The 17,253-nt window shown below is 41.6% G+C and overlaps 1 protein-coding gene across 2 annotated transcripts in view; it reads left to right on the forward strand.

The window, feature by feature from the left end:
* Window positions 1-16,469, forward strand: part of WDR77 (WD repeat domain 77) — a 56,980-nt gene extending 40,511 nt beyond the window's left edge. For both annotated transcript variants that reach the window (XM_078596965.1, XM_078596966.1), the window contains exons 9-11: window positions 606-717; window positions 10,960-11,034; window positions 13,946-16,469. In XM_078596965.1, the coding sequence (XP_078453091.1) occupies window positions 606-717; window positions 10,960-11,034; window positions 13,946-14,129 (371 nt within the window). In that variant the 3' untranslated portion in view covers window positions 14,130-16,469. The remainder of the gene's footprint in view (window positions 1-605; window positions 718-10,959; window positions 11,035-13,945) is intronic.
* The last annotated feature ends 784 nt before the right edge of the window (window positions 16,470-17,253 follow it).

Here is a 17,253-nt window from a genome sequence, read left to right on the forward strand (position 1 = left end):
AACCACTGGCATTGGGATCGTGTAGAGGATATTATCTTGATGGTTAATAAAAAATAATATTTGCTTTAAAGTTTCTGTATTTTACCGAGCTACTTAATTTTAAAGAAGCCAAACTTGGTTTTTTGAAAGTTCGATTAAACCACTTGACTTGTGTATCAATACTCTCAACAGCATAAAAAAAATCCATCTCCTTGGAATGTCACACATGTTAATATTTATCATTGAACCTACTGCATCTGCACCATAGCAAATCGTTAATTTATCACATCGAGAGAATGCTCGTTTTCATAATTAACTTTTGTTGGGAGTGTTTTGGTAAAGATTAATGCAATTTGACACAGATTAACCATGTCCATTTTTTAAACGTAATATTGCAATGCATAATGAAAGGTAAGATAGATAATTATAGAAGGGAAATGTGTGATAATTGTAGAGATGTTTCTCAAACATTCCCATAATTGTTGATTTTACTTATTTCAGTTAATGTAAAATAGAAATGTATTGTGTATGTATAAATGAACGAAATGGGATATTGAATTGAAGGAGATTTTATTTTTCCAACTGGGTCACGTGTCTATTCTTTTGTTTCCTCTTGTGATTTTTAGGGACAGAATTGGGTCACATTGGTTTAAGAGACCTGGGAAATCCAACCACATCCTTAAAGTCAGCTCAAGTCCATTCAAGGAGCATCTTCAGACTTTCTTTCTGTCCTCACAAGTAAGTTGTATATGTTACGCCAATACACTTCATCACATGTATCTTTGTACATTTTGTATCAAACCATGTCATTGTTTTACGTCTATGCCACTATCCACAAATGTCTTCAGTTCGTATAGCATCATCCCGCAGGGCCACAGAATTTGTACATAGTAGGCTTTTGAGGTGGGCACCAAGTGACTGTAATGACTAAATTTAATTGTTTTGAATACCATCGCATACACTCGAGCAGTGCTTAGCAAGGTGTGTGCCGTGGTATTTTTTTAATTGTAGCAAAGTAAAGACGCTCACTGTTAACAAGCTAGGAGAGCTGAACTCTCAACCATGCCGATCAGTGGCCAATACCGTCTCCACCCCCCACCTCCAGCCCTCCCCTCTGTATTGGTCGCGACGCAGTGCAGCAGAGAGCCGTCATCCCCCACCCCCGGCTCTCAACTCCCCTTGGTCACGCATGGGCAGTTGGGCAAGCTGCTTCCACAATGCATTTCCATCCAACCCCTCCCACAGTGGCGTTTTGGTTCCGTGTGCCGCGAAGATCGAACAAAAGCTCCATAGTGTGCCATGGAATGAAGAGGGTTGAGAAGCAACTGCTCTAGAGCACTGGTGGTTCACACAAGGCCCCCCATGGGAAGTGATCCACGGAACTGTTGCAGACACTACGATTTAGAGTCTTGTTAATTAAAAAAAATATTATTGGTGCATGGTGGTCTGTGGACTATTAAGGGTTTACTTACAGCGGTCGACCATTTCCACTGCAATGGAGATAAATTTGAACGAATACCGGTGGTCCTCGACTTAACTTGCGTCGATCCGCACGTATGGCAGGTCGCCGATTGCCACACCTGTGTTGTTTATTGTGCCGGTCGGGCCCACACGACACGACGCCAACTCAGGCACCGGTTCTGCGCACAAAAATACATACATGCAAGTACGTTGCTCAGTCTGCTCGCCGATGCGACGCACTCTGGCGCTAAACCTCTGCATTTCGAAGCATTTATTTATTCATTTCGTCCCTTAAAACGGCTGCTAAAAGGAGAGGTGGGTGCTCTGGTGATGGTGTTGAAAAGAAACGTAGCAGAAAGGCCATTACCGTATTTAGTCCAAATAAGCCAAGAATTGTGAAGGATCGAGGTAAGAACTTTCTAAACACTACTATTTTAATTTAAATATGGTTGGTAGTTTATTAAATATGCTATTTATATTCACATCTATGAAACGTTTCATATTGGACCTTTGGTCAGGAACATAACCCCGCTATTTAGAAAAATGTATCTGGGAAAATCAGTCTCGATTTACGCCGTGTTGACTTGCGGCACCTTCTCTAGGAAAGTAAGCTGACGTAGGTTCGAGGACTGCCTGTACAATTTTAACGTGTTGTGTAATATTCTTGGTTCTTTTGGTAAAGTCACGTAGAAGGGAAATAATAAAACAATAAAAATATAAAACAATAAAATTATCACGACGTTTCGACTGCAACACAAGCAACCATCATCAGGTGTGAAATCCACAGCAAAAAAATTTGAAATGTTTTATATTTTTATTATTTTATTATTTCCCTTCTACGTGACTTTACCGAAAGAACCAAGAATATGGTGAATCCCTGCAGCCACGATAGCTTTAAATCAAAAAGTCTCATGTAATATTAATACTACCGCATAAGGAACCATGCCCTTTGTCAAAACACGAAGCATAATTTGGTAATATTCAGCTAGATATACAAAACGTGCAATTGCCGTGAATTTTCTGTTAGACACGTGGAGAATTTTAGTTTACATTATAGAAACAGTTTTTCAACAGAACAGCTTGTCCCCCGATAAGAGGAGCAAAGAACACATCCATTTGCTGACTGGTGCCACATTTACAAACAGCAGACGTTGGCCTTAATTAGCAGCACAAAGGTTTCAATATAGATGCCATTTGGTGGGCTTTATTCGGCACATCCTATTAAAATCTCACATTAGTGGCTGGCCCATTCTATTGGAAAACCCTAAAACACTATTTGGTTGAGCTGTACATAAGTTCGCAAAGAATCCTACCCGGCTTTATATTTTAGTTGTTTTATCTGATTGTTTCTAACTTAATGTGGTTGCTCGAAGCGGAAATATAAATAATACATTTGGTAACAAAAATGTAACTGTACTAAATTGGTAACTCTGCATGATTACAACTACTTGTGCTGCTGAATGACAATGCTGCATTGTTGCTCCAACATTGGCAAATATATATTGTTAAGCTTAATTTTGAAGAGCATTAAAATGGTGAACATCAACATCAGCCATTGCGGTTTATCTCTGACTAGCTGTACTACCCGGCTTCGCCCGGGACTTGAATTCACCACACCCGGCCGCCTTTGTCTGTGTTCACACCACAACAGTTACTCGTTTGAGGCTGAGTCAACCTAGGGGAGGCCCAGGACCGGTTGAAGTAAACGTCACCGGTGGTGGTGGTCGTGAGCGGGAATCGAACTTGGGTCGCCGGGTTCGTAGCGCAGCTCTCTAACCACTACACTACAATGTGTTTCGCTTCCACATGTGCGGGTCACGTGACAGATTTGACGTCACAGCTCACTTGCCATGCAAAAAATATATGCATTTTTGAGCTCCCCCCCCCCCCCCAAAAAAAAACACAAAAGTGTATTTTTATAATTTTTGCATGGTGTACAGTCTGGAAAGTACCCACATGGCAAATTTCCAGTTTGTTGCATGTCGGGAAGTACGCTAAACATTTTGAATAGACACACATATTCACAACTTTGCCTTTTATATATGTGGATATAGTCATTGGGGGTTGTATGATCATACTTTAACACACTGGTGTGTGCGATTTGGTGAAGGCGAATCTGTACAATGGAAATACATTCTAACGGTGATTGTGAAATACACACTTTAAAATTACCTATTTGAAGTTTATTACACTTGCTGTTTAGTTCATCAAAAAAAACAAGTTTACTTTGAACATGATTTAGCACGTTTGTTGTAAATGTTATAATAAAAGAATCCTTTAATAATTATTTAGGCTTAGCTGTGACATTCAAGGTTCCCAATTAAAATTCGTTTCGGCAGTTTTTTCTAGTCTGCCCGCACACGCAGTTGTAAAAGGCATGAAGTAAACTGGATTAAGAGGTGTTTATGGCCATGATAATAAGCCAAAGGGAAGTGGGATTAATGTTCTGCCTCGGGCAAAAGGATTAAAGAGATTTAATTAGAAGGAAGATGATAAAATGGAGATTGGGCCATTACAAATGTGAAGTAATTGCTTGACTATGATAGATGTTTGTCAATTACAGACTGGAGTGATGCAAAATTCAGCTATGCTCTGGATAACAAGGGAATGTAGAGCCATTTCATTGATTATCCTATGAGTTGTCCATCCGTAATATGTAATGTTAGGACTCAATGCTGAATGTGGAAAAAATGTGGGAGTAAATGTTGCAACGCATGGGGGACTTCCTTAACACTATTGGCATGATAAACAAGCAAACACGATAGTATGATTGCAGCAGCTTGTAATATCAGCTGCATGGGAGAAGAGGAGGGGGGTGGTTTGGGGAGCATTGGGGGCATAGCATAAGAATAATGAGATTTGCTTGCACATAAATAACCTTGGGAGTGACTGTGGGCTTTAGTCTTACTGACCCGTACAGTGCAATTGCAGAAGTTGCCTTGCTGATGTTTGTACACCAAAATCAGTTTACTAATGTCATTATTATTTTGGTCTTTTACAATTCAGTTCGTAACACCAAAATAACTTCTGGTCATATAAATAAGTAAAACACTTCACAGACTTTTATTATTATTAAAACATAAACATAAAACAACCGCTTTTGTTAGCCCAAAGGAAAAAACCCAACATTTATGCTCAAAGTATTCACAAAAATGACGGACTGCCCCGCTCCAACACCAACGCTACAAACAATATTTAAGGGAGCCATTAAGACACTCCAAGCGAAGGCTGGGATTTTTTTTATGTGCATCCGTTCCTGTCTGTGAACATTTCTCAGGGTTTTGCAACGGCTATAAAAAACCCCCTCCCAAACCAATAGCCATGAAAAGAATCACGCCGCTTACCAATGATGCCATTCTGGCCAGAGATGAGTATTTTTTTCAACGATATTTTTTTTTGTTTAATGAAACGAAAATATTTTCTTTGAAAGAAATATAAGTAACATTGTTCCATTCTCGGGGAAATTAGTATGTGTATGGTGGTTCGGGTGAGCTGGGGGTTGAGAAATGCGTGGGTGAGGAAGGGTGAGGGGAGGGTGTTGGAGGGGTTAGTGCAGGAGATGAAATGTGAGGCTGGAGAATGGGTAAAGGCGTAGGGAGTGGGGGTTGGCGTGTGCTTAGGGGCAGGGCGGGGGTCATGAATGCATGTGTTGAGGAGGTGGTGTGTGCCTTAATATTTTAAAGCATATACCTGTAATAAACTCCCCCCCCCCCTCCCAAAAGAAAAATCTAAGAATTGTATTTACCCAAGAAAGCCTCACTGAAACTCAAGACTGTTAGGAGGGTCCTGCATCGAGATGTGTGTGTACACAGAGAAAACCCACGCATATGAAGGGATAACACTCAAAGGTTTGCAATGATAAGTTCACGAACCATTTCCCAGTCATCTCAAAGCCGAGCGGAATGGGAAGCTTCACATCTCTGAGTGATCCACCAACCCTTGCCTCTAAAGCACTGGGTCACAAGCATGCATGGGTGTGGATATATTTAATGATATCATATATGTTGACGTTTTTTTCATGTTTTTATTGTAACTCAACGCGAGCCCGGTACAATACGTTTATCGCAAAACGGGGGGGGGGGGGGAGGGAGTGGGGGGGACAGAAGCTCCGTGAACAGCAACCCGATTTTGGCGCGAGAGGGCCCTATGAAGGTGTAAAAATTGGGCTCGCTGCCCCAACCCAAGTGGCGACCACGTGTGGTGGCATGAAGCTTTAGATGGGGTAGGTAAGGGGGAGAGTAACGAACATACTGGGGGAAGAAAAGGGATAGGGGGATGGAGGGAGGGTAGGGAGTGGGAGAAGGGAAGGAGAAAGGGAAAAGCATGTGAGAAAAAGAAAAACCCTGCAAATGAATGAATATACACACGGCATGTGAACTTGAGTACCAAGCTCCCAACGAGCAATGCTCCACTCTCGCCCGTTGCTGGCCAAGGGGCGCAGCCCCCACCCCTACACCCATCCCCACCTCCCGACCTCCTCACCCAGGCACCTAATTTTAATCTCCGTAGGAAGGGGGACCATTTGGTCTCACACTCCCAGTTCCCTCACTTTGAGTTTGTGGCTCAAAGTGCTCAATCCCTGTTTGAGCTTAGAAGGGCGTTGCGCCACTGTTTCCACAAAGAGGGTTCGTGATCTTTTCCAATTGGCCAATATGAAGAGATGTTTATGTTAAGTGGGGTTGAGCCTGTATATTGCTTGGATTTGTGACTGCAATGCATCAGGCAGAGGTTGTAGGCCGCATTAGGGCTCCGCTGTCAGCAGGGGGTCGTGCAGCAAAATCCATTGTACTGTGCTCCAAGATCTATCCTCCCCGCCTTCACTGACCTGCATTGACCAGCGTGTGGTGGTCAATGTTCAAAATGGGACTGGTTTGTAATTAGTAAATGTAGATATCGGTAAGAGGTCTCTCTAGTTCTTATTATGCTCACTAACTTAGCATGATCCCTTAAAATATAATTAAAGGGTGATTAAAATGCATCAAATATTATTGATAGATTACAACTGGAGGGACATTTTAAACGATTTCAGCACAATAAAACGGAATACATTCCCATCGCTCCTTCCCATCATGAGCATAAAGTCTGGAATAAATGTTTTATGCAAGTCCTTATGTTTTAATGATACATTCTAAGAATGTGCACCTTAACAAATGCACCGCGTACATTCGTTTTGAAGCATTATATAAGTACAATTGATGGCCGCAAGACATTTTACTGTTTATTTTATCCTCTTCATGTACACTGTATACAGTACATTAGTTTAGTCCAACGGCTTGCCCCTTTGTGGGAACGGCATTATTAGTTGGTTTGAGAAGCAGCCAGCATTTCAGGAGGAATTCCAGTGGGTAAATATTACAATGCAGCATGGTTTAATAGTGCAGCACTAATTAGCAAGTTTGTGGCACGGATTTCTGGGCTACTTGCCCCAAAGTCATTCAGCTCCCACGTCCTTTGGGTAAGACAAAAAAATTAATTTTTTTTAACCATTTCACTTGCAATTATTTTAAATTGGAGTAGCAACGCAAGGTTGCTGTGCAAAACATTGTTTGCTTTTGTGCATGCGATATTGTTTATAGCACGCATTTAGCATGCATCTTTGTCTGCTTGTGGACATTCAAGATCCCACAATGTTCCGTGTAAGAGCCACCTAATTAAGTGACTTGCCATCGTGTCTTGGTTGTTATTGCTTTTTTTAGTTCCAACTCGTGCACGTGATGGAACCCACGTACTACGTGGGATGCAAAAACCTATACTGCCAGTTATGTTGCTCCTGCAGACTTGGTCCTTTAGAAAGCTGGTCATTTCGATCAGAGGAGTTGCCCCTGACACGGGCGCTAAAAGTGTTCGCTGTTACACGTGTCATCAAAAGACGATCCCTTAACGTGTTCTTGCAACATCACACCTGGTGCTCGCAACTGCCAACTGCCTTGCTCACGTCAAGTGAGATTTGGGGCAGGGCATCTCACTAGATGGGGAGATGTGGCCTGTGGTTAAGAATAATTAAGGTATTTCATCCAAGGTAGGAACACAATCTGACAGTGCGTTTGCGGCAGAGATGGAGCTATGAAATAAGTGCGTGTGCAACTGCTGGATGGATTGTTGCATCGTGGGACTGGGGAGGTGGTGAGAACATGTGGAGACCTTCATCCAGCGGTGGAGAGATCATGGCTGATGATGAAAAGTCACTTTACATTTCCACAAAAAATGCTTCAAATGTCATTCCCTGATGAGTAATACAAATAAATGCAAGCATATTGTTGCGTAAATACCTGACATAATTAGGCTACAGTTAACTATTGAATTGAATGTAAAATTTGCATGTATTTATCAAAATTGCAGACAACAATAAAATCAAGGTCATTCTTTTGGAAGTGATATGGATATTAAAAGGATTTTGTGAAGAAAACTTAAAGCATTATTTTTGCTCTAACACTTAAACCTTCATGAACTTTAATAACATTTCCTGAGTGTATTAATGCATAATATATAAACGACTTATTCGTGTGTAAATGAATTGTATGTACGTCTAATACTGCTATAAAGTGTTTTTTTGTTTTGTGTTTAAATATTGGTGTTTCCGTCATTTAGCACTTCGTCATATCGCTGTACCTTATGTTTATATGCAATAACATGCCATCCAGTTGTTCATTATGTTCTGGGCTAGCTTGTAGCCGTGCATATAAATAATGTAAACATTTTCAGGGTTTCTGATATAGGTCCAGTGGGAAATTATGTGGCTATTTGCACTTTAATAACCATCCCTAGCGCTTTGCACAAAACAAGGTTCTGCATTAGAAATGTGTGCCTGCTGCACATTTGCCTAAACCCTGCCGCTGGGATCTGTTCTTTAACATAGTGCTTTTAGTGCCATTGTAAACATTTTCCATTGGTGTGCGGGTCCTCAATGTACTTTGTAGTACGTTATAATGGGCCTGCAGTGGTGATTTATTAAATAGTCCCCCAGCAAAGTTCATGCATGGCCTTGAGTTCTATGAAACCTTTCACCATATAATTATGCCTACCTGAAATTTGCAAATTTTAGTTATTATTTAATAACTTTAATACGCAATCTACAATGCAGCTTTTATTTAAATGGGTTTCCCATGTGCACATAATATAGATACAGTTTGTCTAGCATGCATAGTTTGTTGTATAACCTTTCCATTATCTAGTGCTTAAATAAAGCTTATTTCAGTCGTAGAGCACCAATTTCTAGTTTTCATTTCCTTGATATATAATCTACAGCATTTATAAAGAGTTCCTATTCAGAGTTATTTTTACTTATCTAATTATGCAAAATTACTTGTATCGTCGAACTGACAAGGCCGGAAATGCTCACACTTCAAATAAATGTTGGGCTAAATGGCAGGGTGGTGTAGGTTTATTTAATTTTCTTGTGTTGGAAGCTGTGATTTTTAACATCTGTCATGGCAATTAACAGCACTGTTCACTATTTTGGTGTCATTGGTGTATGTGTAGAGATCACATTAGGGTCCTCTTGTGATGCAGGCTTAGTGTCAGTGCAACACCACTGCAATCAGTGTGAACTCATTGCCAGCCACATGGGACAGACAGAGTCGTGCCAAGTCCAAAGAACAAACTCAACTGTGCAGTCTTCCCAAGATCACAACCTCGTCCAAGCTGCGTGCGCGATAAATTGGATGTCGCAGCAAGCCAGAAATCGCTGGCCAAAGTGGGAACGCTGATGTGACCAGCAGGAGAGGAGAGATTGGTGTGTGTTTGTAAACCTTGCCATTTATAGAAAGAAGAAGAATGTTGGTGGGTGATCCCCCACTTTGTATTAGCTTCTCTTTGAAATGTCTGTGGATGTCAGCATAATAAAGTACACAGGTGTTCATTTTACCGAACTTGCAAAATGGGCACACAAATAAAAGATGTACTTTAGGGTTGTGGATGATTACCAGGACAATGTATGTATTTGTCTTGTAAATAATGGCATGTGAAAGGATTATTCTGTCGAGTATTTGATAACGTTAGGTATGCATCTTGACTTCAAACGGCACTTTTTATGTTCATTCGGGGTCTGAAGCACCTCGTGCACGTTTCAGGCTCCACTGCTTGATTTTAGCAACCACGTGTTTCCCCTTTCATTAAAATACCAGCGCGGTTGACACTAGCAGGATGAATACAAATACAGATACCTTTTCACACAGACGATTCTGTGTTCCTGGGGCTGCATGTGGTAATGCTTGCGAGCTCTCAAGGCTTACGGTCGAGTGTCATTCGACAATGTTATCACAGCACAACAATGCTGTGTTTTTGTTTCTAGAAGCGAGATTGAATCGCAAAAATAAAGTGTGTTTTTTTCCCATTCTCAGTATTTTCTAAATTTTAATAACATGCAGCAGCCACACAAGGTGAGAGTGTGTGCCAAAGTTTGGCAGTGACAGATGTGACTCGAAGAAGCATTACAGTTGCAAGGTGCCACTGGTGTTGGCATTAGAAGATTTGGCAGATGGTCAAGTTGTGGCCTGCCATTAGCGGAAATACAGTTTTCCCAGGATACACTAACAAAAATGTTTGAATGCTTTCGGGTTATTAGTGACCATAAAAATATAATTAAAACAGGTAAAGTGCTGGGCAGTAATTTAATTTTATCTAATTAAAGGTTTACGCCTGTGGTTTACACCCAAGATTAACGACGCGTTATATAATTTCCATCCAAAAATACCAAGAAAAAAACTTATTACCGTTTTCCCAATATCAATATTATTTAACATACTGCTAAAGTTTCACTATTTCTTGAAATGGTAAATATATCTTGAAAATGTTTTATTGTTCTCACTCGGTAGGCAATGTTAGCTATGTCAGGCGTGTTCTCGTACATGTTTCTTATGGTGAATTCCTAAGAATGTTGTCCAATGATTGCTTTTTATTGCACACTTTTATTTAACTCTCCCTGTTGTCTTTTAATAATCTTTCAAATCTTTGACACTTAATCTCATCGGATCTACAGAGCCTAACGAGCTGAGATTTTGTACAGACTCATTTGCGCGTGATAATTCAAGATTTGATTTCAAGAACCGGTCCAGATCCTGCCGATCCTAGGGCCTCTTGGTGTTTTTTTCTAAACATTTTTTGTAATTAATACTAAGAGATCAAATTGCCGTATGTTCAAGTAACTTTGTGCATTCTCCTCCATGGAAGCTGAGAAAAGCAGTTAAGTGGCTGATAAACCAGGCTTTTATGCCATTACATTTTTATTGTTCAAAATTTCCAAGTCAACTTTTTTGTAAAGGGAGAAAATATGACTACAATTATACAGCGCACGACTCGAATTGCTTAACGTCAATGTGATTTAATGTGCTGGATTTACGGATTGAGGTCTGACGAAATGGCCTCACCTCTATGAGAATGTGTTAGGATAACATAAATTTGTAAAGCTTGAGGATATGAAAATTCTACTGTAAACATTTCCCATTATTTATCCTTGTTTCAGAAATTTTACCTTCTGAACTCACCGTTACTGAGCTATACAACTTGTGTTTTATTTCATAGCCCATCTCTCCTTGCCTCCTCGGGTGATGACTGTCTCGTGGCTGTAACCGACGTGGAAAATGATCTGAAGAAAATGTGAGTACTTTGTGTGGCGCGCACACTTGGGGATGTTGTGGGATCTATATGTAGTGTTCTTAACGGAGACACACACTTAAACTTGGAGGCAACACGTTTATTATTACACCCCAACAGGGTAACTGCATAAACGTACACTTGGTTTACTAGACCACAACGGGGTAACTATACCACAATGGGGTAACTACATAACTGGGTCAGTCAGTAACATACTGCCTGACCCACGAAGCCGAGTGTAAAGACCGAAGACCGAGGATCAAAGAGACGTAGCACCGACGGGTTCCATTCCAACAGACAGCCGCGATCGCTCTCAGGACTTCCCTTTTATGCTCCCAAGCGTGGCCTCGCTCCGCCTTCGGCCACGCCCCCTTCTGGATCTTACCAGAAGGTTCTCGACCAAGCATCACGTGTCCCTCGAGCCCCCTTTTGGGCCCCCTCACTACCGTGTCCCGGTCACGCGCCCTCTTGGGTTCACCCAGACTGTCACGTCCTTACTTGGCCTTCCCTCAAACCGTCACCAGAACTATGCCCCCTCGGGCCCGCTTCCATGCAATACCCACTCTGGTGCCAGAAAGAGGCCCAAGACGCACAGTTCCACTCTTGTGACAATAGCTGGCGCTAAACACCATAGTGACTCCATTTACGTCACTCCATATACAAGGTGTTCACGAAGGTATCGTCGATTATTGAATATTTATACAGATATTTGAGGCCAGTAAAATTATACGCATCGAATTGACTTTCTACCATATGAGCTGTTTTGACCGGTTCACCATGAAAAAAAATGGAGTTTGTTAGCTCAAACAGGTGTTACCCAAAATAAACCGATTGACTCACTGTTTCATCTCTCCAAACCTCCACGTGCCTGCCACGTGGTTGGCAACACACATCATGCTGAGGCTTTCACAATGGCGGTTTGTAAATCGTCATCTTCAAAAAGATATACATTCGCAAATTAATTGTCAGTTTTGACAGATTGTACATTTTCCAAATAAAAAATTTGATCATTAAAATATTTTACATGGCTAAAACTTCATTTAATATGTATTGCTTAGATTAATTTATTACTTTTGCTGTAATTACTTGCATCACGTTATTGCTATTATGGATTTTGTTTAAAATAAATCAGGTCATTAATATGCATCGCTGTTCCTAGGTAGACTCCCTAATAGCCCTATTGCAAGCGTCTTTTATATCGGTTTTCTAATTTCAATATTGAGGTTGGAACCGAAATTCATTATTGGCATTTTAATTAATCAAATTTCCCTACCATGAAACTGTTCAGTGATGTTCGGGAAATAATTACGCTGATTGACGTTTATCTCTGACAGGAAAATCTTTGAGAGTATTTGATGTCTTTTTGCAAATGCTGTAGCACGATTTCTGGTGAGATAGAAAAATAACATTTGTATAACGTTTGATAAATTATTTGAACATGTAAAATTTATTCTGCCAATGTTTACTGAGTGTGAGTAATAGACAGTAGTACAATTATTGCTAGAATATAAAACATTGTTTCTCAAGGAAACATGCCCTACATGTTATTTATTTACTATCAATAAATGACAGTATTTGGAAGTTGGAAAATTCACTTAATTGTAATTTTTACATTGTTTATTGCCTGATTGAGTATATTTTGCAGCGAAAATAAATTGTTGATATTTGTATAGTTATATAAGCATATTCGGAATGTCCCAACAAGGGTACACTCCATCACACCATTAGCTTTCACATCCATTGTGTAACTGGAAGCAACGCTTTTGCTGCACAAAATGTCCACCAAACCAACCTCTAATTCCCCTTGGTTCTTGTTTGCTTTAGTCTCTACTCATCCACCTTCCCTCATGAATTGCACGTATGTGGAGAATAGACTGTGTATCAACAGAAAAAGTGATGATATTCTAACCCCCCACCTCAAATAATGCTTGTCGACACATTTCATCTTGCTATATAATCTCTGCTTGAGGGATAGCATTTTCACAAGTCTTGGAAGAGGTGGAAGAGGAATGATAGCTTAGTGCACCGTTGGAGAATACAAAGAAAAACGCCACCTTTGGGATTATCATGTACTGTTCAACCACTATCGACTGATGGTTTATGCATTAAAAACATCTCCAAAAAGAAATGTTTAGCATTCATATGCCAATGTTGTAGCATTAGCATTTATTTCAGCATAACAATTTAAGCACGCTCGTTTTGTCAATCGATCACGGAATTAGCGATGTCGAAAGGTGGGTTTGAGAAAAGTAATTGTCCACCGGAGAGATGTGTAATTTTAACATGTTGGCTTTCGCGACCAATATCATCCATAAGAGGTTTTTGGGTTAGATCGCGTAAATACATAAATGTGTTGTTAAAACCCTCCACCACCCGGCACAACCAACTAGTATGGGTTGTCACGTAAACAGAACATGCCAATTCGTCGCTCGTAGGGTTATTTTAATTAACGCAATATACAGGAAGGACAAGTTCAAAGGGCTCGCATCATGCACATGCATCATGTAGGTTGCCTCAGTAATACCCCCCCCCCCCCACATTGTGCAAGACTGCAGAAGCGTGGTCAACACATCCATGCCTCTATATAAGGAACGAAACAGTTGAGACTTCTCCACAAATCTGGCTGTCGCCTGATGAAGCTAGTTGTAATTACTGGCGAAACGTCGTACTCGGGTTGTAAATGTTATGGCTTGGCTCTCTAACACACCGGTTAGTGCTGTACTAGTGACGAATTGGGCACGTTCTGTTTACGTGACAACCCTTACTAGTTGGCTGTGTCGGGTGGTGGCGGATTTTAACAACACATTTATATATTTACGCGATCTTACCCAAAAACCTCTATTATGGACATTTGTAATTATTTACACCACCCCGCTCTCCTCTGAACCCGCCCCCCCCCTCCCCATCCATAAAGATTTGAGGACCGATCTCACAGTGACTTTGTGCACGGGCTGGCTTGGTGCCCACTGCAGCGCGGACGTCTGAGCACAGCTGGGTGGGACCACCGCGTGTTACACCACCATGTGCCAAGCTCCCCAGATGGAGGAGGCGAGCCCCTCTCTGAGGAGACTGTCCCGATGGAAACTGCCAACGCTTGAAACCTGAACAACTTTAGTAGCACTGGTGATGGCAATGGTGTGATCGGTTATTTTGTCAGTGATTAAAATATGGTCATGTTCACATGTTTGCAACAATTTTAATGGAGTGCGAGTTTGCTTTTAAACTTTCCAGAATGTTGACGTCTGTACCTAACAGCGAATTGATATATACATTTCCATACGAGTTTCTGTTGATTTGAGTAGGACATAAAAAACAGCGCTTCATAACCAGTGTGTCACGGCACAAACGGAGACACAGACAAAGACACAGACAAAGACACGTGGACACGAATACACTCGCACAAATAGACACACAGATACGAAGAGTCAGAGATGCGGAGACATAGACACGAAGAAACACAAACAGAGAACCACATACTCGTACACACGGACATACAGAGACACAGACACAATAGTAACAACCTCCATTCGCCACTAAGTGGTGGTGATGTTACCACAGTGCTTGTGCCAGGCGAGATACAATTTGAGGCCACGGGAAGTGTCGAAGGCTCGCTGGCAGGAGGTCACAGAAGACCTCGGTGCCATTGGTTGACTGACTGAGATGACATGTAGTTGCACCAACTGTGGTCCCCACTGTTCTCATCTGTTCCGTCTTAGCCACCTGGCACTACACTCGTTGTGAGCGTCGCTCCTCCACGCTCTGTTGTTGCTAGAGGACGACTGCCTCCAACTACCCAGTAGCATCCTTTATGAATCTCCTCCACAGAGGTCGACCCTGACACCGCTGGTACCAGTCATTGGCAAATCCAATCAGCTCCACATCCTTCTGTACCACATCAGTCCATCTCTTCTCTTGCCTGTGTCATGTCATTTTAGCCTCATCTATCTGGCCAAACAGAAGCTGCTTGGGCATGCTGTGGCTCGTTATGCAGGCTACATGATCCAGCCAACACAGCATCACCTGCTGGAGGAGCTCACTAATAGGACTGTGGTCAGATCGTTGAAGGATTTTTGAGCTCACGATACAGCAGTCTTGTTAAACCCAGGATGGATTGTAGACTGGTTAGCCTGAATGTTTCAAAATGGCACAGGTGTTGCTTTAGAGGGCTCCATGTTTCGCAAGCTTTGGAGCGACAGGGCACATAGCTTTCACACAGCTTTCACACAGCATTACACAGCTGATGTAAAGATAATGCCGCTCGACTGATTCGGAGCGAGACCTCTGCTGCCAAACCGGAGCTGGTCATAAGCACACTGCCTAGGTAAGAAAACTTCTCCACTCTTTCCACAACTGCCCCATCGCTCATGGGGAGTGGAGGGAGGGGAGCATTTGACATAAAATACTCAGGCAGCTCCTTTGTTTTTGCGGGGCTGATGGTAAGGCCACATCTCTTTGTAGTATGCTCTAGGTCCAGCAGTAGCATATCCAACTCTTAAGATTGGGCAGCAATTACCAGATCATCTGCATACATAACATGGCTGACCAATAGAGCCAACCTTTGACCCCACCCGAGCATAGGCTCTCATTGTATCTATACCAGATGCAAACGCCACCATTACATCCATTGGAATATTCCCCAACTACGTGGTCAAAGAAGATGTTAAATACTGTCGGGGCCAGAGGACATCCCTGTCGCACCCCAAGGTGAACAGAAAATTGCTTTGAATCCTGGCCATGCAGCTTTACCCGGATCTGCCCACCACCATGAAGGTCCTTAATGAGTGTGAGCAGAGGGGGTCTAGGACTCCAAAAGCACAAAGAATTACCCAGAGCCCTGACCTACTGAGGATAGCATAGGCCTTGACCAGATCAATAAAGCAGGGATGTAGGTCCTGTTGAAATACACTCACACAGACATAAAGATCCCCCATATAGCCTTTAACAGACTGCTGTGTCAAGGGCTGTTAGCGAGCACAGAGACACAGACATGCACAGACATGGAGATGCACAACGACACCCTGACAGACACGAATACATTTACGCAGTTAGGAAAAAAATTGTCACGGATTTTGGCAGCGCCACTTGATGGGTATATGCAAGGGGTCGTGAGTTATCTCGGTTACAACACATTCCCACTCACCCACCCGGGCCCACAGTAATTGTTTGGTTTGGTATGCCGCGAATATCGAGCAAGCTCGAAAGTGTCCTGTGAAGTGAAAGGTTGAGAAGCACTGCATAAAAAAAAATGTAATGGTTCGTCTCACCTGTAGCCATATTGATGGCTACAGTGATTCAACCTCGGAACAATATTTCACATGGAAGTGATGTTCGTGTTTATGTCTACGCACTAAATTAGCTGCATTTTGTTTGGAAATTCGGTGTCGTGTTCATGGTTATCGTACCACAAGCTCGTTGAAATAATAAAGTGCTTCTGAGCAGTTCTTGAGTTTGTCATTCTTTGCGTGCCATTATTTTGCAAAGGGTTGTGAAACTGTTTTTTGAATATTATATGAAGACCACACGCAGAAACTTTTGTCTAATGAGCATTTCTATGGTAGTTATCAAAACAGTAGGCATAAAAACAAACCTCTTGAAGTTCAAACCACAAATTCGATTCGCCACAAGAATGTGCTATTCCAGCTAATTCAAACGTACAATGTTAATGGTGGCATTTAGATTTAAAGCTTTCGTGACTGCAGGGATTCATCTTCGTGGTTCTTTCGGTAAAGTCACGTAGAAGGAAAATAATAAAAAATTAAACAAACGTAAAATCTACCTGCTGATTTCATGTTGGTGTTCAAGTGATCATGAAAGAAAACTGCCACCATTAATCTTCTTGGTTCTTTCGGTAAAGTCACGTGGAAGGGAAATAATAAACATACATTTTTTAAATTATGTTTTCTTTCATGATCACTTGAACACCAACATGAAATCTGCAGATAGATTTTACGTTTATGCTAATTGATCAGATCGTTTGAGTTACTTCCATTTAAAAATATGGAGGAAAGCCACGAGTTTTAACGTGTTCTTTTTGTGAGTTTGTGGGCCAAAGGCTTATTAGTCTTAGCTTGTTCATGCCCGTGCCGTTTGCCGAGTCTTGTTTGACGCTTAGACGTTACAAGACACGACTGCAGACACTGCATGCTAACGCTCGCAAGGGGCAATAACGTCCATCAATGGACTACGCCGGAAAGTAAAAGACGTATGGACGTGTCCGGAATA

The sequence above is a fragment of the Lampetra planeri genome, chromosome 8 (genome assembly GCF_965212315.1).
Source record: "Lampetra planeri chromosome 8, kcLamPlan1.2.h2, whole genome shotgun sequence".
NCBI lineage: Eukaryota > Metazoa > Chordata > Hyperoartia > Petromyzontiformes > Petromyzontidae > Lampetra > Lampetra planeri.